The following is a 25130-nucleotide window of genomic DNA, read 5'->3' on the forward strand; positions in this document are numbered from 1 at the left end:
TTACTTGAAAGCATCAACGTTACAAATACTTCCGTCGTCCTCAAAAGACATTCACATTATTTGTACTGAGGCATTTAGTTTGCCTAAAAACTTTTATCTGATGATGGATACATTAACGAAACACAAAATACGTCGACGGGTTAAAAATTTCAACCATAACAGAATAACTTATGTTCAATTCATATTACAAAAAAAAATCATAGTTATGAAGTTAATTTTTTTAACTTGGTTAATATTTTGGACGTTGTCCTTACCTGTTAAGAAATATTGAATATTTCAATGTTTAGGCTTTGTAAAGATTCCTCGTTTGAAAAAGATTTTCAATTGCGCAATTTGGGATAAATCAAATGCTAGCTAAATTGTACGAGCGCGCAAGTCGAGTAAAAAAATAACTATAAAGCAAGAAACTAAAAAAAGACAAGAAAAAAAAAATGGCATCATTAGAATAATAAGTATTTTGGCGACTTTTTAAAATTCCTATCGTAATGGATCGCTTGGAATTATAAGCAAAACAATAACTCAAACAACTTACAGTTAGCCGAGTTCTCCTCCATCTTTCTGTTCGTTTCCCATTCCATTAATCCAATCCACTTTTAATCTCTCTTTTCATCCTCTTCTTTCAAAACTACAATTCCAATAAAACAAGCTTACTAATAACATAAGACGGACAAACACACACAATGTATTTGAAAAGAAATGGCACAAAATACTCGTGTTTTTGTTTTAAATTCAATGAACATGGCAGTTGTATATTTGTATAAATGTAAATTGTAGTTATCTGTTAATGATACAGTACTGTTAGTTAACGAGTCGTGTTATTAAAGCAGTTTTGTAGCGTAAGGTACTGCTGTAGGTAATCTATCAGTGGCGGATCCAGGAATTTTTGATTGGGGGGGTCCAAACTTTGGTTCAGAAAGGACTGTTGGACACTTTTGAGGAAAATTACTTCTCCCCAACACCCCCCACACCCCTTCCCACCAGTCGCGGTTGCACGTTATAATTTCTTGGCCGCTTACCGTTTACTTGGATTCACTAATTAAAAAAAATCAGCCAGTTAAAAAGTGATATACGATTCTGTCGATGTAAGAATTTCAGTCTCAAAGTTGTAAGCGTCAGGTCTGATGGGGAGGTCCGGACCCCCCAGACCCTCCCCCTGGATCCGCCACTGTCTATTACTGAAATGTGCTGTAATATTGTAATTTTATGTTTCTCTAGAGTCATCCACGATATTCAATAAAAATAAGAAACAAATCAAATACGGTTATTTTTCTCTTCATCAAATGAGCTATACAGAATTTTTAACTATTACCACTGGTGCTGTTAGAGTCGTGTTTGCTTAGCTTTATCTGATGTCAAGTTAAAGGAATATTTTCACGCAATTTGACGGCATTAGGCGCTTTCCCTTGAGTGTAGCTCATGGTTTCGTTACAGCTTATCAACAAAACTGCCCAAATTTCCGTAAAAAAAATTTCATATTCATTCACTATATTTACGACATATTTAGACATCTCCTATGAATGTCTTTCCTTGTAAATAAATGTTTCAAACTGGTCTAGAACATTTTCGAGTTACAGTTTGTTCACTCCGTCAATCTCTTGAGAAAAAGTATACCGTATTTACTCGAATAAGCGCCGCGGCGCTTATTTAATTTTTCGCGCCACAAGTGCGGCGCTTATTTAAAAATTGTACCAGACAAATTTACTTTTTCTACATTTTTATTCAACGGTACACTTTCTATCTGTCAATTTTCCTATGGACTGATGCTAAACTGATTTTAAATCTAGAATTGAGAGAAATTCACGCGGTGAAAAAACCCCGAGCGTTTCATGATAACCCGAGCAAAGAAATACAGTCACTTTGAACTAAAGAACATCACATTTAAAGAATATAAATTACCGACGCTGTGTTAAAATTGTTTTGTAGTGTTTTTCCTGGTTATATGAAATTCCTCGAATAAGCGCCGCATCGGGGGTGCGGCGCTTATTCGAGGGCGGCGCTTATTCGAGTAAATACGGTACTTATAAAGTCGAGAAAGGTCCTTTTTGAATTTAAGGATAGTTTCCCTATATTTGAGAAACAAATAAAAAATAACATTTTAAATTAAGCGGTGCGAAAAATTCGTTTGAAAAGGAAGAACACGATTAGAAATGCGCTTTAAGATAGTTTGATTTTTAAGCTTTGTTTTCATTTGTTAGTTTGTTTTTGCATCAATCTCGAGTATTTCTCAAGTACAACAGCAACGAATACAAAAGAGAGGAAACCGTTTGTAAAAATTACAACATCGACTAAATGATGTCGACTAATCAATGTCTCCATTTTTTTTTAATAAATTGATTTGCTACCAAATAAAAAAGTTTATTTCGCCTAACTTTTTTATATTGTTAATTTTTAACTACGATACTAAGTCGACGAGGAAAGGCAAGGAGTGCTGAAGGGTCAAACTAAAGGGGGACTGCGTCGTACATCCGAAATTGCTTGAGTAATGACTTCAAGACTCTGGTGATTTTCATGACAATAGATTGTTCCTTGCTCTAGAGGCGAGTTTTGATGAAAATATTCCAGTGATCAGTGTGAGAAGTAGCATGTTTCTCGAATTCGTTGAATTTGTCCCAGACCTGACACGCTCAAATAATTTGACACTCCTCCTCCTCCCTTCCTCCAACTCTTACTTTATCCGTTTTCATAAATGACCACTAGCAAAACAACTAAGTGAACAACTAACCTTTGGCCGAGTTCTCCTACATCTCTCTGTTTGTTCCCCATTCCAAGTTTTCTTTACAACTTTCAATCCCATCTCTGACAATGCAAATCCAATGATAGGTTTATTAACAACATGTCGCACGCCATTTATTTAATGGACATGGCGCATCGAGATTAACTTCTAGGAAAGTATAGCAACGGCAAACAAGCTAGAAAGCATAGACAAAGTTTCTTAAAAGGAGTTACATTAGCCATATAATTTAGAATAGTCCAAATAATGGCTACTTTTGTTGGGTATCTAGTTCTATAAATTTCCTATTTCAAGGATTGCCCTAAACTGCTCAGAAGCTAAACAGTAAATTGCTTATTTCTCTTACGTTACTCAGATTTTGTGCATTGTTTTATTCCAGTATTGAAAACTTGCAATCCTCCTTGTCCATCACAGTTTATATTTTTTTACATTTGACTCTGCAAGTAAAACAAATGCATCGATTAGTTACTTCAAAAGGAAAACTTTATCTTCGTCAAATAAGCATTCTAATGCAAGGTTCACTTTTTGGTCTCGTCAAAGTCTCAACTTTCAGTAGTGTAAGATTTTGGGTCTAACAATCTGTCGATATTAGTCGGTGATCTCCAAAGTTCGATCCCAAGTGTTATTCGTGGTCTCACAAAATATCCCAGTGAGCTTGTAACAATCGATTGATAAACAGCCACATTAATCTCTATGCATAATTCCGCTCAGGTTTACGAAACGTAAACAAAATCAAACTTTTGGTGTTTCAGGCAAACCAACCTTACAAGCTATACAAGCCTTGCAAGTTATAGAAGTCGTCACAAACTGAAAAACAAACCTTATTGGACTCTGCTCTCTTCTTTTTCCTCCCTTGTATCTCTTGATTTCCAGATTTTTGTTTTCATTGTATGCTTTACACTGTCCCAAGAGAAAAAAAAAAAAAAAAACCAATGTGATAAGAACACATGCATACCTTTCTTTAGACAAATACAAGCGATAACTGAAAATTGTATCACTTCTTCTGTTTCGAAAGAACAACATAACGGATAATTTTTTTTATCAGATAAACCCATGACAATAATAGTTTAAGGCGTACCTAAATTAAGGGAATATTTGATAGACTAAACCGTCGCCACAATGGGTAGGTTAGATGGATTTTCATGCACGATAGCCATTACGTATTTTTTTGACACCAATGTTTTGCTATCAACAGAAATAAAGTGATTGATTTATCAAACCAAAATATCTAATATCACCCCTGAATCACACATCAAGGTCATGAGAAGTAAGGAAAGGATTACCAACTGAAGAAGCTCTTGATTGTTAAACAAATTCTCCTTGTCAGTACATTAGGAAATGTAAAGAGAACAGTATGGAGAATATGCATACTGATGTTAGGGTGTGAAGTGTTAATTTCTACAAGTGACCAGGACAGATCTCCTTACAATATTGATACGATATCAAACAGACAAGTGATCCAAAATCAAATTCTACAAATTAAAATCTTAGGAATTGAATGGCATCCAGGAAGGAGAATTACTAATGAGATTATAGGAGTGAAAGGGTTAAGCGCTCAAAGCAAATCAGACGCACAGATGCAGTTACTCAATTCTTATAAAATAAAATTGAAGTGCTGACCACGTTGAACGTTGTCCAGTTTCTCTTTCCTTCCACGATTCTCTTATTTTGAGATGTTCTCAACCTATGCTTGACGTTGTGTTGAAGAGAGAACTAAAATATAAGATATAGTTTGAATCGATTTCGAAATTTAGTATAGGTTATCCTTCTTAAGTACGAACAGGCACTTCAGTTCACTGTGAATAATAAAGATCGATGTGTAGATCTTAAAAGTTACCATTTTAATGTAGTGAAGTAACGTCACATTCGAAATTTTCTCAAATTGATTCGAGATAAAAGTCAACCCATGCACACCAAACTAACTCCCATAGCTAGTGAAGCATATTGCGATATCTGTGAGTTCATTGCTACCTATTTCGACAATTTATATTCCTCGGTGGAGAAAGGCACTGTGTGGTTGAATTTTCAAGCCCCAGCACATGACCCAGCCGGGTTTAAACGGCTTCGATTCAGCTTCGAACACGCGCGAGATATCTGATGTTATACTAAACTTGAGATAAAACAAGAATTTTTTCCATTTGCAGCACCATTTCTTAAAGAAGGGGACTGAAGTCCTCTATTTCCTTAAAATATTGTACGTCAATACGTTTTCACGATCACTCGTTTGGTGCTACGGCGGTGGTTGAGAGTCAGGGAAGCAATAAGTGCGTTTATAGCAAATCTTATTTTGACATTCTGTGAGAATAAATAATTGCATGCAGAATAAAAAACGATAAATAACTACACAAGCTATCAATAACCTAACCTCAAAGTAAAAATTTCCAATCTCACTGATTCTCAAAAAGTCTCGTGCTGCAATAAGAGCTGTCATGGCGGCTGTCGTGGCGGCTGCAGTTAGGGAGTAGTCTTGTTCTCTACCGTGCACGATATGATTTTCCTTTTTGTATCCTACTCTACAATTTGAACTTATTTGGCGAAGGCAACGGCGAAGCTTTGTACCTCTATTGAATATGTACTTACACTTGAGTTGTATACCGCAAGAAAAGTCGAGATAGAGTGACACTCCTCATTCCTCGACGTGGAATTTGAGCTACTCTATTTAACAACTTCGAACAAAGAAAGAAATACACGCTATCTAAACCGGCTATAAAGTGAAAGTGATATGTTTTGTGACCCCAGAAAAGCTGCAAAGGACGCTGAGATTTCTTGAACTTTTTACGCTCTTTCCACGTGCAAGACTGATCGCAAATACGAATATTAACTTTTAAAAATTATTTGTAATTCAAATGAGTTTACGGAATTTGAAAGGTGTGTCGAAAATTTGAATAGCTCTTTAGTCACCATGGGATGGCCAGATGCTAGCTAATTTTGAACTTGGTAAATTTCGAAGAGTGTAAATATCGTCGTCGAAATACTTCGTAAAACTCGCTGTATCCTGCATCAATAAACGAGATGCCCGCTCCTGATGCTGTGTTTGTGTTCATTAAGATTAGTTTAAAATGTTTTAGAATCGTTTCAGGGTGATTAGAGTAAAACTTAAATGACTAGTCGAGAGTTAGCCAGCGCACAAAAACTAGAATCTAAAAGTAAACCATATGCATTTTTGCAACAGACACAAGATGAGGTTTCAAAACGACGTTTCGCAAGTATTATAACTGAACCAACTGCGTGTTCAAATTGTGACTAAAGATTCACGCCCCAGGCCGCGAAATGGCTCAGAAGGTGATTGCGTGACAAAAAGAAAGGTCCAATCAAAAGAAATCTGTAAAACCTCAAAACATGGTGAGTCAGCTACCAAAATGTGTAACATATCGCCATATGGTAGCCAAATAGCGAAATACTCACTACACAATCGAAGTGCGCCAGTTATTTTAGGAAACTATCGAATAGCGGTGAAATCTAAGAGTGAGCAGGATACTAAAGAAACAAAGGGAAAAAAAAGAAAATTCTAAAAGTTCGCAAGATACAAACAAAACAATCGAGTAAAGGAGAATTCTTAGAGTGCAATTTATTAACGAAAACAATCCAATAAAAGAGGACTCTTAAAGAGCGCCAGACACTGACGAAACAATCGGATCAAGGGGAATTCTAACACTGCGCGAGAAATTAACGAAACAATCGAGTAGAAGAGACCTCTAAAAGTGCGCAAAATACCGGTACTGAAGAAACAATGGAATAAAGAAGGGTCCGAGAGTACGGAGATAGGGAAGAAACCGACAAAAAAAGAGGGGAATTTCAAAATGGCCCAATCAAACAATCGAATAAAGGAGAGTTCTCTGAGTGCCCGAGATATTGATGAAACTATCAAATAAGAGACAATTCTGCGAGATTCTAACGAAACAATCGGATAAACCAGTACTCAAAGAGTGTTCGAGAAATCAACAAAATAATCACATAAAATGAATTCTAAGAGTACACGAGATACTTACGAAACAATCGGGTAAAGGAGTAATCTAAAAGTGCGCGAGTTACTAAAGAAACAATCCAAAAAACCGATTTCTAAGAGTGCGCGAGATCCTAACAAAACAATCGAACAAAGAAGAAATCGAAACGCTTGCCGACAAGATACTACCGAAACAGTCAAACAAAGGGAAATTCTAACAGTGAATGCAAAGAGATGAGATGCAAAGGAAACAGACGAATTAAAAGGAAAAATGTAAGAGTGCAAAACGTATTAACGAAACAATTGAAAGAAAGAAAATCCTAAAAGTGCGCGGGCGATTAACAATCAATCAAATAAAGGCAACATCTTTAAATGCATGGGATATTAGGAAAACAATCTAAAAGAGAGAATTCGAAGAGTGCGCGAGATATTATAGAAACAGAGGATAAAGAGAATCCTAATATAGCCCCGTCAACACGAGCAATTTTTATATGACAATTTTCAAGTGGAAATTTTTAAGTGGCAATTTTTAAGTGGCAATTTTTAAGTGGCAATTTTTAAGTGGCAATTTTTATATGCCCGTGTAGATAATGAAAAATGACCAATTTTTATGTGACAACTGCATTTGCTGAAAAGCTGGCGTGTTAGTTTTTATGTGGCAAATAAAAATTGCCACATAAAAAAAACTTGAACTTCTAAAGAATGGACTAGGTTTCTCTATCAAACCTCCTCATCTCAACAAGACGGACATTCTGGCTTCCTTCGAAAAGATCCACTACACCATGAACTCAACAAAATAACCCGTGATTACAAGTCAAATGATCACATCAAAAAAAAATTGTCCGTGTAGACGAGACGCCACATAAAATGTGATAATTTTTTCAACGTCATCTGTAGAACCCAGTCCCTAAAGTCCCTAACATTTGCGCATCCAGCATGGCGGCTTCCTCGAGTACATCTTGTAGATGGACAGATGCGCTTCTTTCCTTATTAGTAGAGTCATTGCGAGATAGGGAAAGTTTGTGGAATATTCGCAGCGAGAAATATAACAACCGTAATACGAAAAACAAGGAATACGAAGAGATTCTTGCCATACTAAGAGAAGATTGGCCAGGCGTAGAGCTTCCCGCCATTAAAGGTAAACTGTTTTTGTTGTTTCTTAAACTAAATACACTCTTAATCGAACATTCCTTAATGCCACAGAAAAGAGTTGAAGTATGGACGGCACATGGATGCGCCCTCTACATTGCTGCACCAAACCATTCTTCCTTGTTATTGGAACACTACGATGAAGGTTGTCAACACTTCGAGGTGTTATCACAGCATGCAATTTTTCTTGTATGTCAAGTAAGCCTGTGCACATATGCCAAGTAGTGTTGGTCGTACTGGATGTTGGTTCTCAAGTTGCATGAATGAAGTGGATATCACCTCAATGAAGAGCATAAACTGCTTTTTCTAAAAAAGCAGTTTATGTTCTTCAATCTCTTTCTGTTTTATTGCCAGTTAATGTTTTTCGTCCCTAAGGGTTTTAACCTGTTCTGCAAGTTATTACTAGACAAAGTGTCACTTTCACTGCCTCTCCTACGCTGCTAACTAAAAAGGAATATACAATTTACAAGGGGTGGGGTAAATTTAAAATCATGCTATGTGAATTTTGAAAATAAAATAATTATTTTGCACCTACATGTACCTTTGTTGGTGTAATATACCCCTCCATATGACAAATTCTGTCATTTTTATCAGCTAACAATAAGTGGCCCTCGCATATCAGTGTTCCAGTGTGAATACTGTTAGTGGCATCAAATGCAGGGAATAAACGCTTAGGGCACCAAATAAAGGGACCATTGCAAGAATTTTCATTACCCGTAAACGGAAAGCAGCATCTCTCTTTTACAAAGAGCCGTATTATTCACAAAGCCATTGACCCCTACTCTTTTACCCGAAAAAATTGTGTGAATTTGCGCATAAACATACCAAAATTAATGGAATTGCGAGAAATGGGTTTTTGTCTTAAAGAATTATTTTAGGTGTGCAGAACTGCGGAAAATTCAGACCTGAGGACGCAGATAAAGATCCAAGAAACTTAGTGGCAAGTGCTAGCGCTAAAACTTGCTGTCAGCTGCAAGAGAAAACAGTTATTTTCTCCTGGTGTTATACATCACTTCTAGCTTGAATATGAAATAGAGAGGTTGCAGAACGCTCTCCTTGCAATACACTAGGTGACGAGTTGACAACAAACTTGGTGTTAAATTTTAAGAAATCAAGTATACTGAAACATGAAGAGAAGGGGATTGGAAGAAAGAGTCGAAAAAACTGGACTGTTGGGAAAAAGATAAGTTGAACAAAATCAAAGAAAAGGATTTATTTTAGAAGCTTGTTCATATCTTCCCTTGTTCACTATTTGGATAAAAGTTTCAAATTTGCCATGATTCAGGCCTTATCGCACTTGTGGAACTTCTAGGTATCTCGTATCATATTCTTCAACGGGTTTTGAATGCAATCTTCATCTATCGAGAAGTGAAGATAGTTCGGAAGGAGCAAATATTCCAATGCAAGCTAAGTGTGTTTTTAGTGGGCGAGTGCCCAAAATTTCCTCGTGAAATGTTAGGCCACCCTCTTGAGGCAATTTTACAAAGACAAAAAGCATATTAAAGATGGAAATATAAATAAGTGGAAGGAAATAGGAAGGGAGAGAGGGGCTCAATATCTCCCAGTCCTTTTTCCGCCTTTTCCCACCCAGATAATGTGTGGCGGCTCGGTTAGCGATTGCGAACTTGTTACGCACTCTCTCCCATCTCAACAAAGTGCATGCATTACGGCGAAGCCTTTTCTCAAATGACCTGTCCCTTTCATTCGTAATTCTTTCGCATCCCGAATCCCCCAAAGTGGCTGAGGATTTGCTCCGTGCGGGTCTCGAACAGTGTTTCTGTTTTGGTTGTGCAGGCTGGTGCGGGAGTTGCAAGAACGCTTTGTCTAAAAAAGCGAAAAAATAAGTGCAAAAGGAGAGGGTAATGGAAACATGAAATGGCGCTAACAGACGTAAGCGAGAAAGGAAATGAATTAATGATATTGAAGTGTCAATTGAGATAACAGGAAAGTTTATAACACTTTTTTTGGTCAATTGCGTTGGGTTAAATCGAACACATTCGTTGATTTTATAATTCAATAATTTTCTTCGCTGATCTTTTTTACCCGTCGTTTTCTGTTCAGCAAATCTCTTTACAGATCAAACTTACTACGGGTGCATGTGCATCACAATAGGTATGCCCCCTAAAAGCTACTGTCCGTATTTCATGTCAACATAGGTTTTTCAGTAAGCTTCTGCTGGCAATGCGGATTACATAAGGTAGATTGAAAGTAACGTAGAGGGCAGACTGTAAAGTTCAGATATAAAGTGAGAAACTTGTGAATTTCACGTAAAAATACTACTTACGTCTTTCAAATTATATTTTGTTGGCGTGATCGCCTTGACATTAACATTTTCTAAATCAATTCTGACCAGAGATCACACTCTATTCAACCCTTTCCGACTTAACCTACCGTATTTTTCCAGTTTAAACAACGAAATTACAATATTTTAGACCATTATGCATGCACCTACTTTTCATATTTTGAATACATGTCTCTGACGTCCTAGTCAGCTGCCATTTTCTTCAAATAATTTTGCTATTCATTACTGGAGCATTTCTTTTACGTAATCAATTAAACAACCAAATTTTACGAATTCGTAATTGAACTAAGCGTGATATCTATAATGAATTAGCCAATATATATTTTTCTACTAGTAAATTCAATTCAAGCTTTCCTTGCTTTTACCGCGACTAACATCTTAATTGCGCGATAAAATCTTGTAACATTTTTTGACGTTATAAATGATCCCTGTCACTGGGGCCCCTTAAACAAAATAAGATAAAAAAAAACAAAACAAAACATAAAAACAAAAAAACAATGATTTCAACTTAACTCAATTGTGCCAATCAGTGCTTAAAGCCAGGCACAGATAGCAAAGAATTTAAATGGATTCAATTGCTCGTTTTCTTTAATAGGACAGAATAGTTTTGTATTAGCTAACACTAGTGTTAGTGTAAAGGTGCAGTCAAATTTCTAATCCCTTAAGAACCAAGCCTCAAGTAGTGAAGGAAATAAGTTTTAACTTAAACTTTACGTAACGTTTCTCAGAATTAATTTGGATATATCAGCAAAGTTGAAATGGTAAATTGGCCACCGTAACGATTACAAAAGCTGACGTTTCGAGCGTTAGCCCTTCGTCGGAGCCTTTCTCAGAATTGTTTGATTAAATGTTTAATCGATTGTACGTCCATCTCTTATGATCAGAAGCTCCCTTGAAAGTAATTGAATATATCTCTTGCGATTTAGAGTTAATTGACCGACCAAACTGGTAACAATCGTTTTTTCAAGAACAGAATACAGCAGCTTCCAGATGAAGCTTTGCTGGCAGCATCTGTCTCTCCATGATTTTCGAGCAAGTCCTTGTTCTTGGCCCACCTTTCCTCAAGAGCCTTGGCTTCCTTCACAAAAGGTTCACTGACGTTTGGGTCAATGGTCTCGTTCTCAATCTCCTTGCTAAGCTGGATGACGCGGTTTACCTTTGACTGTTTCTCATTAACCTCTTCCAATCGGGCCTGAAATGATCAGGTAAAGTTCTGTGTCATAGCAGAACTATGTCAAAGTAACTCACAGAAGTTATAACTAGTAACTCAAATCGATCGATCCGTCCGTCCATCCGTCCGTTCATCCCTCCCACGCTCCATCCAATCAACCATGCATCCAATCGTTGATGAACCTCTCCTTAAGAGGCCAATTATCCAGTCAGTAGGGTAAAAACGGAAGATAAACCAGAAATTTCGAATTTCGCATGGAAATTCAAATTAAACGGTTTGCTGATCGACCAGAATTATAAATTTGGTAACTACGTATCGAAACATGTGATCACCTTTTCTAGGTAGCTGCATGGATTTTGACCATCGGTGCCTCACCCTTTCACTCCTTAGATCTCATCAGTAATACTCCTTACCGTCTGCCATACAATTTCTTGCGGTGTTACTTCGGAGAACTTGGTATTGGATCAACCTATATATTATCCCCTAGTTTTATATTAAGTTTTGTTAATTCTCATCACTTGTCTGCTTGATGTTGCGTTGATGCTGTAACGAGAAATTCTGTCTTTATCACTTGTGGAAGTTTAAGGGTTAAGTTTGATCATTTAGAAGGCTGTTGCTCTACTTACGTCAATTTTCTGCTGCACCCTGGAAGCCTTTTTTGGATCCATATCTATTCGAAGTGAACCCACAAGTTTTTCAGTCTCGTCCATCCATTCATTCATTGCCTTGCTTTCTTTCTTCATTTCTTTCATCTTCTTGGTTATGATTGACTAAAAATGTGTAAAATTAGTTTGCTGCATGAAACAAGCATTGACAAAGCTACACAATAAAAATAAACAAAGAAAAAAACAAAAATAGACTGTATGATATTCATTTATTTAATTTACCTTTATGACAACCGCTCTATCTCGGCTGTATTTGCGGTATGGTTTGACATCTCACTTGGAAGTAATTCGTTTGTTTTTAGCCTCGAATTTATTTTCTTACCTCATAGGTAACTTTTCTCTGAAAAAAGTGTCGCTTTGGTTCCACAAATCCTTCGTCAGAATCGCCATTAATCTGATCGGGAGCAGAGTGAGCAACTGACACACTGGAGGGCACCATAACCTCTTGAACAGCAGTGGAGTGCTCAATCTTACGCAAGGACTCTGAAATCCTAAGAGGTAGAATGCGTTTTAGTTGAGGGTCGTGCCATCAAAACGAAAGTTTCACAACAGCCAATTAGAACGAAGGTATATATTCAAATGAGATACCAGAGTAAATGACAAAGGAACTGCTTAAAGCGCAATAAAACACGACTGGCTAAAGTGCAATTGGTTTTGTTTTTTCTTATTTTATTGGCTCAGATGGTGTGATGATTTTTCTCGGGACCTGTCATAGAGAGGTGAAGAGGAAGTAATGTAATTTCAGCTTACTTTTCGAAATTAGAGCAGTGGGTGTCGAAATTAATTCATTATTGTTTTGTTTTTGCTTAACTTTGCTCTGAAAACTCGCACCGCTTTCTAAATCAATCAAATTCAAACTAAAACCAATCATGACTTGGTCATTGGCGTTTTTCCGCTTTTAATGCAGTTTGGCTATTTAATTTTATCTTGAGTTCTCATTGGCTATCGATTACGTCGACATTCTCAAATTGGCTATTGTTATTACTTTGGTTTTATTTTTTCAAAACTCATTTGAAAACTGCTCTAACTGAAATTTTCTTAAATTATCGTATTGTTAAGATGTGCTCATGAAGGATTCCCCATGTAAGTAAAAGTAGTTTTCTCTTGCACCAAACCTTTTCTTTTTGTCCTCTGCTTCAGCTTTTAGTCGTTCCAGCCTGTCCTCTAGTTCCCCTGTTTCATGTGTAATAGTCTCACCAGTTTCCTCGGTCACTAGATCCCGCCGCTGAACCTCCCTGGCGACATCCACTGCGCCGCCTACCGAAACTTCATAAGACCCTATCTTGTCCATGATTTCCTGATAGGTCAAAATTAAACATTATGGAAGGTGCTGTCAAATTATTCTAACAGGTTGTTAAGTGGCTCAAAGTGGACAATTTGTAGATCGCATCTACTAGTCACTTGACCAGCCAGTTTCTACGGTTACATCGGTTGTTTACAGACAGGAAATGCTCCTTGGGAACCTCAAAAAATCATTAGCTGTCGTAGATCAAAACTTTCAGTGTAAACAACAGTGGCCGTTTCCTCAGGTGAAAACACGATTCGTTTTAAAAAGTTAAGCGCAGACAGGACGTCATTGTTAGCCGGATAAAGCCCAACCCAATTCCCTATTAATCATTTTATATAGCTATCTTATGTAGCTGGAAGCTTAGCTCGTTCGAACATAAAGAGTGATGTCCAGTAGACATTTAATTTCGAAAAGTCAAGGAATACACTTTTCAAGTTGGAACAGCTGTATTAAGGAATCTCTGCAGAACAGTTACAAGATAAACAGAAATGCAAGGAGCAAATTATTCTCTTCGTAGCCAATAAGCAATAGTCTAAAATGTCTGAACAATTTGCAGCGCGACTTGGTCTTCTTTATTGATCGTTGGCACATATGATCGTTTGGCAGACTCTTGAAATCCTTTCTGCGTGTCTCTTACAGCACTTACTGTGGGCCTTCTAGAGAAGCATTACGATCGCAATTATCAACGGCTAATTAACAAGACCGAGTCTAGCCTGTGAGCAGGCCCTTATTATCAGCATTGGAAGATAGGCGTTTCTCCGTTCCAGCCACGAGGATTTGAGCTGAGACAGGAAGAAAGGGGTCTGGTACTAGCTCAGTGTGTGGCCCCTTTGTAGACCTCTCGCTGGCTCGGATTGTTCAAGGCCTAATACTTTTTCCGCAGCGAAGAAATGTTTGCCCCGAAGCACTATTAGTTATGCCAGACCGAGTCGCACTGGAATTTTACGATTAATTTAACTGAAAATACAGTCAATTTCAACTCCCTTATGACCATGGCCAAACTAACGGTTTTCTCACCTTATGTTTCTGTTCTGAATTACGCAACGATTCCCAGTCGCCATCTTTGATATCAATTGATTTGATATCCTCTTCCAGATCGTCAAGGTTTTCATTCACTCTTCCCATCCACTGGCCACCCATGATCAAAATGGCTTGTACCAAGCTGTAGAATATGCATTAAGTTTAAAAATGGTGAACGAGAAGTCATGTTAAAAGTAAATCATATCCATGATAGAAAGCCTGTCGTTTCCAAACTTTGAATCACAGAGGGTGATAGCAATTGCTTTTTTCCCTGCCTTTGTTCAATTTTCCTTGCGTTTGGTTTAATTGGAAAAGAGAGATATTGCATTATCAGACAACAAAAAAGAGAAAAAATAGACCAAATTTTTTTAAAACAGAACGTGAACTGGTGTTGTGCGTGATCAACTTAGATCCTCAGGGCACTTTTCCTTACCGCCAGGGAGAGAGATCCTGGTCTACGATACCCTAACGTATAAGACGGTGACATTTACTCAGTAAGATATCAGTGTAATAATCAAAGTTAGCTGGTATAGTCTATTTGAGTGAGTCATTCCGTCTGAAAACCTCCTATGCTCCAGAGTAGGCTCGAAGGTTTTAGCTAGCTATAGCGGACATAACACCGCATTTTCATCCACTTTTATCAAATACCACCTATCACTAGAAAAATATATTTCCGGGCCTACAGAAGTCAAGTGACATGTACCGGTCTTTGTTAACGTCGTGGGAACGCCACATTTCCTCCCATCTGGAATTCAAATCGTCAACTTTTCTTTGCAGCCTATCGCGAGCCTCTTGCTTCATCAAATTTTTACCCTCAGTTGCTTCAAATGTTTCCTTCACCGAACGAAATGAAGCATCTTCCTTGGACATCTTTTGTTCCAGATCCTGGAAAATGGTTCAAATGCCAATAAAGATGTTGAATATTAGTCGAACCACGGTCAATAAAGAGATCCTCGTGGGATTCGAGTGTCGGCAGGTTCTTGTTTGTGGTGGGATTGAGTGAGGTCGGATCATTTACTATGTTCCCATGTAGGAAGGGACCTTTTACAACAAGAATCATCAATTTCGAAAGCAACCGGTGGGAATGTAATTATGGCAAAAGGGATTACAGTTTTGTACTTAGTATTTAATTCTGAATTTAAGACAAGCAGCGGATAGCATGACATTATGCATCACTTTCTTATTTCTCTTTTAAATGGTTCCCGTCTTTCTCGGATCTAGAATATATACACGTTGCCTTATACTTTTTTGTTTTCCGATTAAAATAACCTTAATATGTTTTTTTTGTCCAGGTGGCAGCAAGACGAGAAGCCTATCCTACCCAATCCCCCCTCCTATATCTTTGAGTTCTACACTAGTTAGTTAACTTTTGCGGCGCTCTGTTTCCCGGTTTCTTGTCCAGTTTTTTCCAATTTTTTTATCTTCTTTTAGCGGGGGATGGGAAGGGGGGGCCTTAATTAGGGACAACTTAAAAAGTTTCAGATGTTAAAAGCCCAAAGTTTTTATGATACACAATAGGTTCTTAATAATTTTCCTTCTTGTATGGTAATTTTGTTGTTGTTGTTTTAAGGTACCTGTATTTCATCGAGCTGCTCCCTAACTTCTTTGATGTTTGACCCAACAGCAGAAAATTTTTGTAGCGATTCTTCGTCCAGGTCATTGAGTGACTTCCAACATACGTCTAGCGACGATTCAAATGCTTTCATGGTCTCCTCGTGGATTCTAATTGATGAATGATAATGAGATAAGTTTTACAGCACTGCACTGAATGAGGTCGAAGGTTCAAGCCACAGACCTGAAAAATACTCAGGTTCTTAAAACATCTGATGAAAATGCGCTAGACATTCTCGTCATATGTCTCGAACAAGGACGATAACTTGTAGGCCCAGCCCCCTCTCATGCATCTTCTCTGTACTGGTTAGTAGGGGACGTTAAAGAACTCTCGTACTCCTCACGAAGAGTAGGCAACCCAGTCCCCCGTGTTTTGGTCTGGGCTTAGGGCACCTGCTAAATTTCCTTTCAAAAATTGTAAACTGCTCAATGCAGTGCGACCAAGGTACCATATAGAGCAGTATAAAGCGCATAAGAGCATATTGATATGGAGGTAGCGTTATATAAATGCATCTTTATCATCATTATCATTGCTACCAATCATTAAGTGTTTCTGAAAATTTCCCAGGGGGAAATCAACCCCTTCCCTCGTGACCACTAAAACCTCCCTCGCGTAATGACGAAAAATGCCATGGTCTCAGTTTCTGTCTCGAACATAACATTAAAATGTACCTCTACTTGAGGAGACACTAACCTCTCTTTACCACCCTCTGTCCTAGTTCTTAGAATCCACCTGTCTTCTTGTGTAATAGTCTTCTTCACTACTGCCATGGAATCTTGTACTTTCTGCTCGTTGCTTTTAGTTTCATCTTCTTTATGGAATGGTGAAATGATCTTTGGTGGTGGCTTGAAATGAGGGAGAGTAAGCATTGTAAAGTGAATATGCTGCAATAAAGGAACTACTTAACAAATAGAATCCATGTTTCCGTTCATCGGTTCAGTAATAGATCAGAGATGACGTCAAAATGTGGAAAGGACAAAAAGTGGCACACGAGCCGCAGACGATTGCGTCACTGATGTCATACCACATTATGGCGTCTTCTGTGATGTGTTACTGAACAGACCAACGGCAATTTGAAGTCTATCTGTTTTATACAATAAAGAACTGAGCAAGAAATTGTTACTGGTGACGTAATCTTGCGTCTGTCTTCGAACAGATCATAAGGAAGAACCAATCAAAATGCGTAAGTAATTCAGCTTGTTATATCAATGAAAGATAGCCTCCATGTTGCCATTCGTCTGTTCAGTAATAGAGATAATGTCAAAATGTAATAAGAACCAAAAAGGGGCACATGAGGTGTGTTCGTTTACAGACCCACGGCAATATAGGGTGCAATTTTTTTAAATGGTAAAAAATTTAAATGGTGTTAATGGTAACGTCATCTATGCGAGTATCCTCCAACAGATCTTGAAAAAGAACCAATGTAAATACGTGCGTAATATGAACTGAAATCTAAAATGAAATGCAAACAGTTCGGAATGATCTTGGGATTAACACATTGATAAGGATAAGTTGCACAGCCTAGTTCATACCTTGTGGTTGGGTTCTAGGGAAGCCTCTACGATGGCCGTTTCTGTCTTTTCTGTCTTTTCTACCGTTTCTTGAGGACTCTTCCTTAGTTCATGCATGCTGCTATGTAACCTGTTGACAACATTTAACATTTAGCATCTGGCTCTCTAAATAACCTTGTATCCTAATTTTACATAACATATAATTTTGACACAAAGACTGATAAAAGGAAATAGTTTCCTAAAAGGAAATAGTTATTTAAAGCCTGGAGGGGTGGGGGGGGGGGGGTGAAGGGAGGATTGTGAAGCGCAGAAGAAGTATTTTGTTTGTGACACGATAAATTTACCTCATCCCACCTAAGGCTCTCTATCATTCTTATGACCCCCCTCCCCCCCCCCACCTGTTTTTGGCAGTTGATTGGCAGTCGATTTTTTCTAACCGTCCCTTTTTGACTCAATTAGTAACGATTAATTTCCCGCTCGGTTCCACCTGAAAACCTTATGATCCCACCAAAAGTCCTCTAAGCCAATTACTCTTAGGGAGCTCCATTCACTCTTAAGATGCTATTATTCCATGGATAAATTGAAAGCTAATCACTCTAAAGGGGTTGAATGGTTATAATTAAATCAGTCTTCCAAAAGTGGTACCATCGCCCTTTTTTCCAAATTATTTTCTGACAGTGCAAGCAGACCTTGTCGCCGCTCAGAAAAAAATCAGTTATTCAAAATGACACTTCTGAGTTGGAGCAATGTGTGATTTTTTTAATCAGAGGCTTCCTTTAAATTCCAGTTCTTTTGTTCGATTTAGTGATTCGAGATGACAAATGTGAAGACGAATGAAAACACAAGGGACGTGGATTCCGGTCAGAAAAAACAAAAACTTTGAAATATCCAAAGAATGGAAATAGCTCATAATCGATTGAACTCATTGCGTGCCAGCTATTTTCGCCAAGAAGTCGTTACCTGTTTTGGGTTGCCAGGAGCCTGTCAATGAGTGCTGTGTATCTGGTGTCCAATTCTTCTTTGTAACGCTCCACCCTCTCTGCATCTCCCATATCTAAACGGCCACTTTCTAAAAGTGAGTGAGCTTCCTGGGTTACTTCCTCCAGATTGGGTTTGCGATCCTTCACATTCTTCAGCTGGCCCTAGAATAAAGCACATTCATTAATTCTTCCGCGAGAGTTTTTTTTTGCTTAGTTGTTAACAATTGTCAGGAAGATGTTGTCAATTTCGTTATTTCTTTCAAATGGAGAAATGGCCTTACGGTTGGAATTCTCAGAAAACGGACAGTTGTAATCTTTGTGACCTGCTCTTGCAGTAAAACTTTTAAAATTGCTGCTCTTTTGGGGGCATGGGGAGAGGCGAGGAGAGGGGAGCGGGGAGCGGGAAGCGGAGGGCGTAGGGGGTGGGGAGGCTGAGTACATTTGATTTCCAAGTTATACTTCGCAGTTTTGTTTTTGCAATATCGTTTGTTTTCTGTGATTGTTTGTTTCTGCTTTTGTCTTTTGTTTTCAATGTTATTGCTAAGTTTTGTTTTTCGAAAACTACCTGATTTTTCTCCAAGTGTTCCTTGATGATAGCCATTGTGTTCCCGGGGCTTTTTTCGTCCAGAACCTTTTCGTTAAAGTACAGCCAGGTGTTTAATGTGTCATATTTCTCATACCACTTATTCAGGTTCTTGTATTCACGATCAACCTCCAAACCAACAGATTCGAGACTGAAAGGAGAAGGGTTTTCAGAATTTTAATTGGTAGCTTGGAAATGCAATAAGCCAGATTTCATCTCTCACAGTAAATATTGAATGAGCTTGTTCTACTTTATTGTTCAATCATCCTTTCACAAAATCTATACACACACGTTGTTCCATTCCCGGCACAACTGATGATGGATATACCCATCACATAACCATTTAACTATAACCATATACCATTACATAATCATTTTGTTGCCTGGAAGTTATCAGGCAAGAGCTGGCTTAAATTAGCGCTGAGTTACAGGGCAGAAAAGTGGGTTGCAGCAGAGTCATCTTTCTCGTTATCTCTCTCCGCTTTCAGGCCTCGTAGATGTCTACTGAGCTATCTTGCCCGCTGGCCATCTTGCGATCACGGCTCATACTTCTAGGCACTACTAAGTTGACCTACTCGCGGCTTATCATAGATTGCTTGAGCAGTCTTTAACCTTAAATTCAGCACCCAATTTCCTTCAAAAGGTATCACTTTAGCAAGCTATTTTTCCTATTTATTTCCAAACGTCACGTTTTTTCGATCACATCGAAGTAGAAAAAAAGAATTTTACAGCTTATCATTCTAATCACTTTTACCTGCCACTTTTGTTGATCACATCTTGACAAAGTGAATTCCACCTGATCGTTATGCCTTCCAGGTCTTTTGATATTTCATCGTTTTGATTAGAGTCTCGTTCTTGAAATATTTTGTTGGCCAGACTTGTGAGGTCATCTGCCGGCTTGATTTGGTTCACGATGTCCGTCAGAAGGTTCTGTATGGAGAGAGATTAATGTGGCGATGAAAAAATTTCTTGCACACTTAACGAATAATATCTTCATCCTTATTGGTCAATAAGAATGCGTTAATAGGTTAGGAGGTACAATACGGCATTTCAGTACCACACCCTCTCAATATATAACATAAATTGCTTAAGACACTAATTTCTTACATATTTTCAAAAAAATTAAAGCCTTATTTTTGTTTGTAATAGCAATGTTTTCAAATGAAGGAATTTTCCAGAGTGTTGTAAAGTTTCTCGAGCAATATGCCACTGACGTGCTGGGAAGAGTCGGTCAATGTTTTTGTTTACAATATTATAGAAAAAAGCACGAGGAGCTTCCACATTTCATGATCCGTTGGCCAATTGTAATGTTATGAATGGTTTCAAATTGCACTACGCACGACTCAAGCAATATTGTGAAATACAATTGAGTACATTTAACAACACGAAAACATAGAGGTTATGTCCCTAGGATACCATGATATCTTTATATGTTATTGCTGCCTGAAAGTTTAACTGAATGAGAATTTAAATATTAACGGAACAAAACGAATATATGAAAGATAAATATAATGGACAAATAAAGAATGAAAATGATCAGAAAGCATGACAAAAGTCATTTACCTCAAGCATCAGAATGCCTCATAAAACCTGAGCATTGAAGGAAGATCTTGGAAGGCAATTGATTCAATGCTATTATTTGACATCGGTGATGGGAAAAAATAACATTTTACCTAAGTTTTCCTATTTTCCCTTTCATTATGACGCCTTGCATTTAAGAAGTCAGTTATCCTGAGGTTCAGAGTAGACTTACCTGACAGTCATCTGTGTCATTAATCAGCTGATAAAGCAAAATATGTTTAGAAGTTTTCTTTTTCGACCAGGAAGGGAGAGCCTCTTTGATGGAACCAATGAAAGAGATTTTCCTCTGTTTTCTATGATTCTGGATCTCCTTTAATTTCTCCAAGGATCTTTAGAAAAAAAGTAAAAAATAAAAATGGAGCGACTCGTTCACTGTTTTATTGGACACTTGTCACAATGAGGTCGCTTTTTTGCAGAAACTCGAACCAATTGTTTCTGTTATAAAAGTGCACCCTTTTCGGTGACTTGATAAATTATTTTCTAGAAGTTCAAACTATCTTTTCCAATTTTTCACTTAGCTTGATTAGCTCTTCAGAAATCTTGTCCAGTTCTATCCCTTAACTATGACTTATTGGATCAAGGAAATGCAGATGAGGTTCTGAATGCACCGCTACCAACTGCATCAAGTCCGGGACTATACGATTTTAAAACGATTCACTGACTCGATCATCCACACCCACATCTATCAAGGAACCCAGATACTTTTGTATCGGCAATTATTTCCGAGTAATTCCTTGGCTGAGTCAAGAAACACACTTCGGGTATAACAGGATACCTTACATCGCTGAACCCTACTGCTAATGGGCAAAAATTTAAACAATGACGTCAGTTTTTAAAAAAAAAAAGTAGTATAAAGAGATAAAGCAATTTTTATACCGTACAATTTTGAAATAGTTTTCGATAAAGGGGTCGCTGAAAGCCTACATCGGCCAAAATGGCAGCCACTTAAAATGGATGTTTATAGTTTTAAAGATTCATACCTCGACAATCTTCTTTTGCAGTCATTCAAATAAGGCTGCCAATCAAGCATGTACTTTTGGTCTCCACCTTCGTAAGAAATTGTTTTGGAGGATTCCTTCTCCTGCAAAAAAATATTTCAACGAGTGCATTCACATAAAGGCCCTAAAACACCCCTCTGTCACAGACCTGGTGGAACCCGACCTGGTGGAATCCGACCTGGTGCGTTATTTTGCCTTCCCCGGTGGAATTTTGACCTCCCTGGCACCTGGTGGTTTTTTAAAAACTCCCTGGTGAATTTTTTTTCCTCCTGGTGTAGAATTTTAGTTTCCCTGGTGAGGCGTGCTACCCTGCAAGAAAAAGTCACAAGTTTGGAATTCCGTTCTTGTTTCTGTTACATGAGAGCTTTTTAAAGGGTCGGGTATTACATGTCTTATTCTGTTGTACAAAAGGATTGCGGGCTTGGGAAGCGCTCTTAAGAAACATTGTCTATGCCATAGACCCCAGCTGGACAGGTGCTTCAATTGCATACGCACATATCCTGCGGGAAAGCGATGACAACGCGATGATTGTGTTCTTGGATGAAACTGTAACACGGAAACCACGTACGAGATCTCAGTGGAGACATACAATGAAATTTAAGAAATAGCTCAAGAGTTTTAGGATTCCCTCGACTCAGACGAGCATTGGTACCACCCCATGCAGACGACAACTACGAAGATAACGACGAGGAGGCAACCTTAGAACCGGTTGAGGCAGAAGAGACCCTTGCCTATCAAGATCGGAGGCAAAGAAGAAGCAGAGCTTGCGGGAGCAATGACATCATTGCGATAAGCAACCTTATGTTTGGTGAGTTATCAATGACATCTTGTTTACATACTGCGTGATAAAAAGTTTATCTAAGACTGTTCTAAGTACTACACTGTAGTACTGGAATAGTAGCATGTCGAGGCAGGTCAATTATTTTTATACTTTGGTAGACAGACTTTCAGAATATTGCTTAAATGGCTTTGACTGTTGATTAGCAACTCATATACAAGTTGCCTCAATTGACTTGCTTTCAAAATTTAATGCAATATGTTTCTTGCCATATATATCAAACAGTATGTTGAATACTGGGTCACACAGTTTTGCATGTATATACATATATGGTTAGATTTTAAAATGTCATTGGCCTCCCTGGCGAAGAATTCAGGGTTTTTGTCTGCCCTGGTAGAATTTTTGTTGAAAACCTGGTGAACAACCAAGTTCCATCAGGTCTGTGACAGAGGGGTGTCCCGGACAGCAAAAATTTTCGTGTGTTAACAAAACATAGAAAACTTTACTTACTAATAACTTTAAAGATTCACATTTCTTTGCTCTATCTTCCAATCCACGCAGTGCTCGGCTAAATGCCGTCACTTTCCCTTTGAATTCTTCGTCAAATTCCTCAGCACTATCGAAAGAAGTAAAATGTACAAGTTGAATTCATATTCATTTTTCGAGCTTGTTATCTCTAACAGTCAGCCAGCTTAGCAGCTAGAAAAAAGGGCTTTTTAATCGAAGATAGTGAAGATAAATACCCAGTACGAACAAAAAATGCACAGCGTAGTCAAAGGATTTAGAAGAAGTAACATGTTTTCTCAAAAAGTGAGTAAGAAGAAATTATAGAAGACAAAAACTCGCGTAAATTATAGTATAATTAAATTATGATAAAATTGAATTTAATCATGATAAAGTTAGAATTTAATTATAATGTTCTGGAAGAGAAATGACACCAACGAAGAGAGAAGAGAGCTGAGGCAAAACAGCAAGAGCAGGGAACTGAATCATGACACGTATTTACTAAACATAACTAAATCATTTACTCAGCTTTTGAAGAAGGCAATCAAAAAGTTAATCGGCAGTCAAATTGGCTCGTTCTGCTAGTGAGCTGATAATTGTTTTAATTAACCAGTTCCATGAAAACTTAAAAAAAAAAAATTGATAGACTTGCTAATCGTCTCAGGTCCAGTCTTCTCCTAGCATCGCTCGCAGAGTTTATTAAGTCGCGTGATGATATTTGGAGTTAAGTCTTTTTCATTAATCTGCGGTCAGTACCATCTTTGCTTCATTAATTATGCTAAACTAGATTTTTGAGGAAATATATTAGTTACTTGCGATCGACTGCATACGCAGTTTTCCTTCTCCTGACAATGATTTTTTGCTGACCAAAGCCTTTAGTGATGTATTGAGGAAGAATATGATATAATTGTTGTTACATTAGATAGAAGTATGAGGGCATAGTGTGATCTGTTCGTAAATATTGCAATTGTTTGTTTCCAGTCCATTGAACATTTCGCTTCTGGAAAACCCTGGAACATTTGCTTGTTACTTAACACATCTTTGATACCCTGCAAGTCAGTGTCTATGAAACCAGTTGTTGTAGTTTATTATCACTATTTTAACTTAAAATGCCACTTACCTTTAGAATAATAACAATAATACTGACTATCTATGTATGAACTGTTTATAAATTCCAACCACAGTCTACTGAGCCTAAGTGAACAGTTCTCATGTGAGATTCATGGTTTTCTTGTGCATACAGTAAGGCAAAAAAAAAAAAACATGATTCTTCAAAGTCGAAAACTTATGTCCATAAGCAATGGCAAATAACTGTGGACAGATTCCTGGTGTTCTGCGGAGTTTACTCAGGCTAGCTGACCTTCAGTGTATTAAAAGCTCGTCAACGAAAGAGCGCTCGGAGCAAAGCAAAATAATAAACACTGATGAAGACGATTCAGGATCACAAAGTTTTCTGATTGATTATCTTCATTACTCATGCCGATGAGAAAGTGACAAGAATGCGTTGTGGGGCCTCGTTCAAAGCTCGTCTCAAGGCAAAGTTGATTTCTCAAACTGTCTCTTTGTCTTTTTCTTTAGATAATGAGAATTGTTATTGATAAAGAATTGCATACAAACATAGCGAAACATCTTAAACAACAGCTTTGCTCCATATACTTATGATCGAAAGCTAATCAAGAGCAACCTGGCTAAGTCATTAATTGAACTGAATTTGTCTAAACATGACGGATCAATGACTCCTAAATCAATTTAAAAGACCTGTGATAACTTTTGTATCGATGTTATTGTGATGGGTTTTTTTTCTTTAATCAGTTGAGAGCCCTACATTTACACTTAACTTGCTTAAGCAAAATTAGCAAACTTGTCGGTTAAATGTGCAAATTGACAAATTTCATCGGAATTTCGGTGATGACTCCTTTTACCTCACCCAGTTTTTTATCGTAAATATCTGCATACCGAGAGTACTGCTGCTCTTCCATATTTGACTGAGGCTGTTCTTCATCAGTAAATATCACTACACGACATTGTAAACCTTGCACTGGAGCTTTATAGATTTCACCTACCTTTTAACCTTGTATTTCTGCGACGACATCTTCAAACAGGTACACTTTGCTGGCTTTATCGCCCTCTTGAAAAGGTAAGCGTGAAGAACAACTAAAGAACCAAGTAGAATTTTCGTTGCTCTCGATTGAGATTTGCATATCGAGAGTAAAGAAACAACACATTCCGCTAGGCGTGCCTAGTTTGCATTTGAAAGAAGGCGATCTAGCGCTTCAATGTTGTCGCATTTAACGTTATGGATGAAGGAATACTA

The 25130-nt window shown here is 37.8% G+C and overlaps 1 protein-coding gene and 1 long non-coding RNA gene across 2 annotated transcripts; both read right to left on the reverse strand.

Moving 5' to 3' along the window:
• Positions 1–534: 534 nt before the first annotated feature.
• On the reverse strand, positions 535–3167 carry LOC148725503 (uncharacterized). The gene is made up of 3 exons (XR_015991074.1): positions 3078–3167; positions 2723–2796; positions 535–625 (listed from the first exon to the last, which is right to left on the reverse strand). It is a non-coding gene; the product is annotated as an uncharacterized LOC148725503 (long non-coding RNA).
• Positions 3168–9805: 6638 nt separating this feature from the next.
• On the reverse strand, positions 9806–25040 carry LOC111325276 (uncharacterized). The gene is made up of 16 exons (XM_022929064.2): positions 24880–25040; positions 22823–22928; positions 21517–21617; positions 20709–20865; positions 19710–19885; positions 18938–19106; positions 18353–18534; positions 17414–17522; positions 16575–16726; positions 15844–15991; positions 14973–15154; positions 14267–14411; positions 13077–13258; positions 12284–12452; positions 11923–12066; positions 9806–11317 (listed from the first exon to the last, which is right to left on the reverse strand). Exons 1-16 carry the CDS (start codon positions 24906–24908, stop codon positions 11054–11056), a joined length of 2415 nt encoding a protein of 804 aa, XP_022784799.2. The 5' UTR covers positions 24909–25040; the 3' UTR covers positions 9806–11053.
• Positions 25041–25130: the final 90 nt, after the last annotated feature.

The sequence above is a fragment of the Stylophora pistillata genome, chromosome 8 (assembly GCF_964205215.1).
Source record: "Stylophora pistillata chromosome 8, jaStyPist1.2, whole genome shotgun sequence".
NCBI classification, from domain to species: Eukaryota; Metazoa; Cnidaria; class Anthozoa; order Scleractinia; family Pocilloporidae; genus Stylophora; species Stylophora pistillata.

Coding starts and splice junctions, on each gene's coding strand:
- LOC111325276 (XM_022929064.2), bottom strand. CDS start 24,908: ATGTCGTCGCAGAAATACAAGGTTAAAAG. Junction 17,523..18,352: donor CTCCTGGCAACCCAAAACAG/GTAACGACTTCT, acceptor TGTTGTCAACAG/GTTACATAGCAGCATGCATG. Junction 15,992..16,574: donor ACAGAGGGTGGTAAAGAGAG/GTTAGTGTCTCC, acceptor TTCATCAATTAG/AATCCACGAGGAGACCATGA.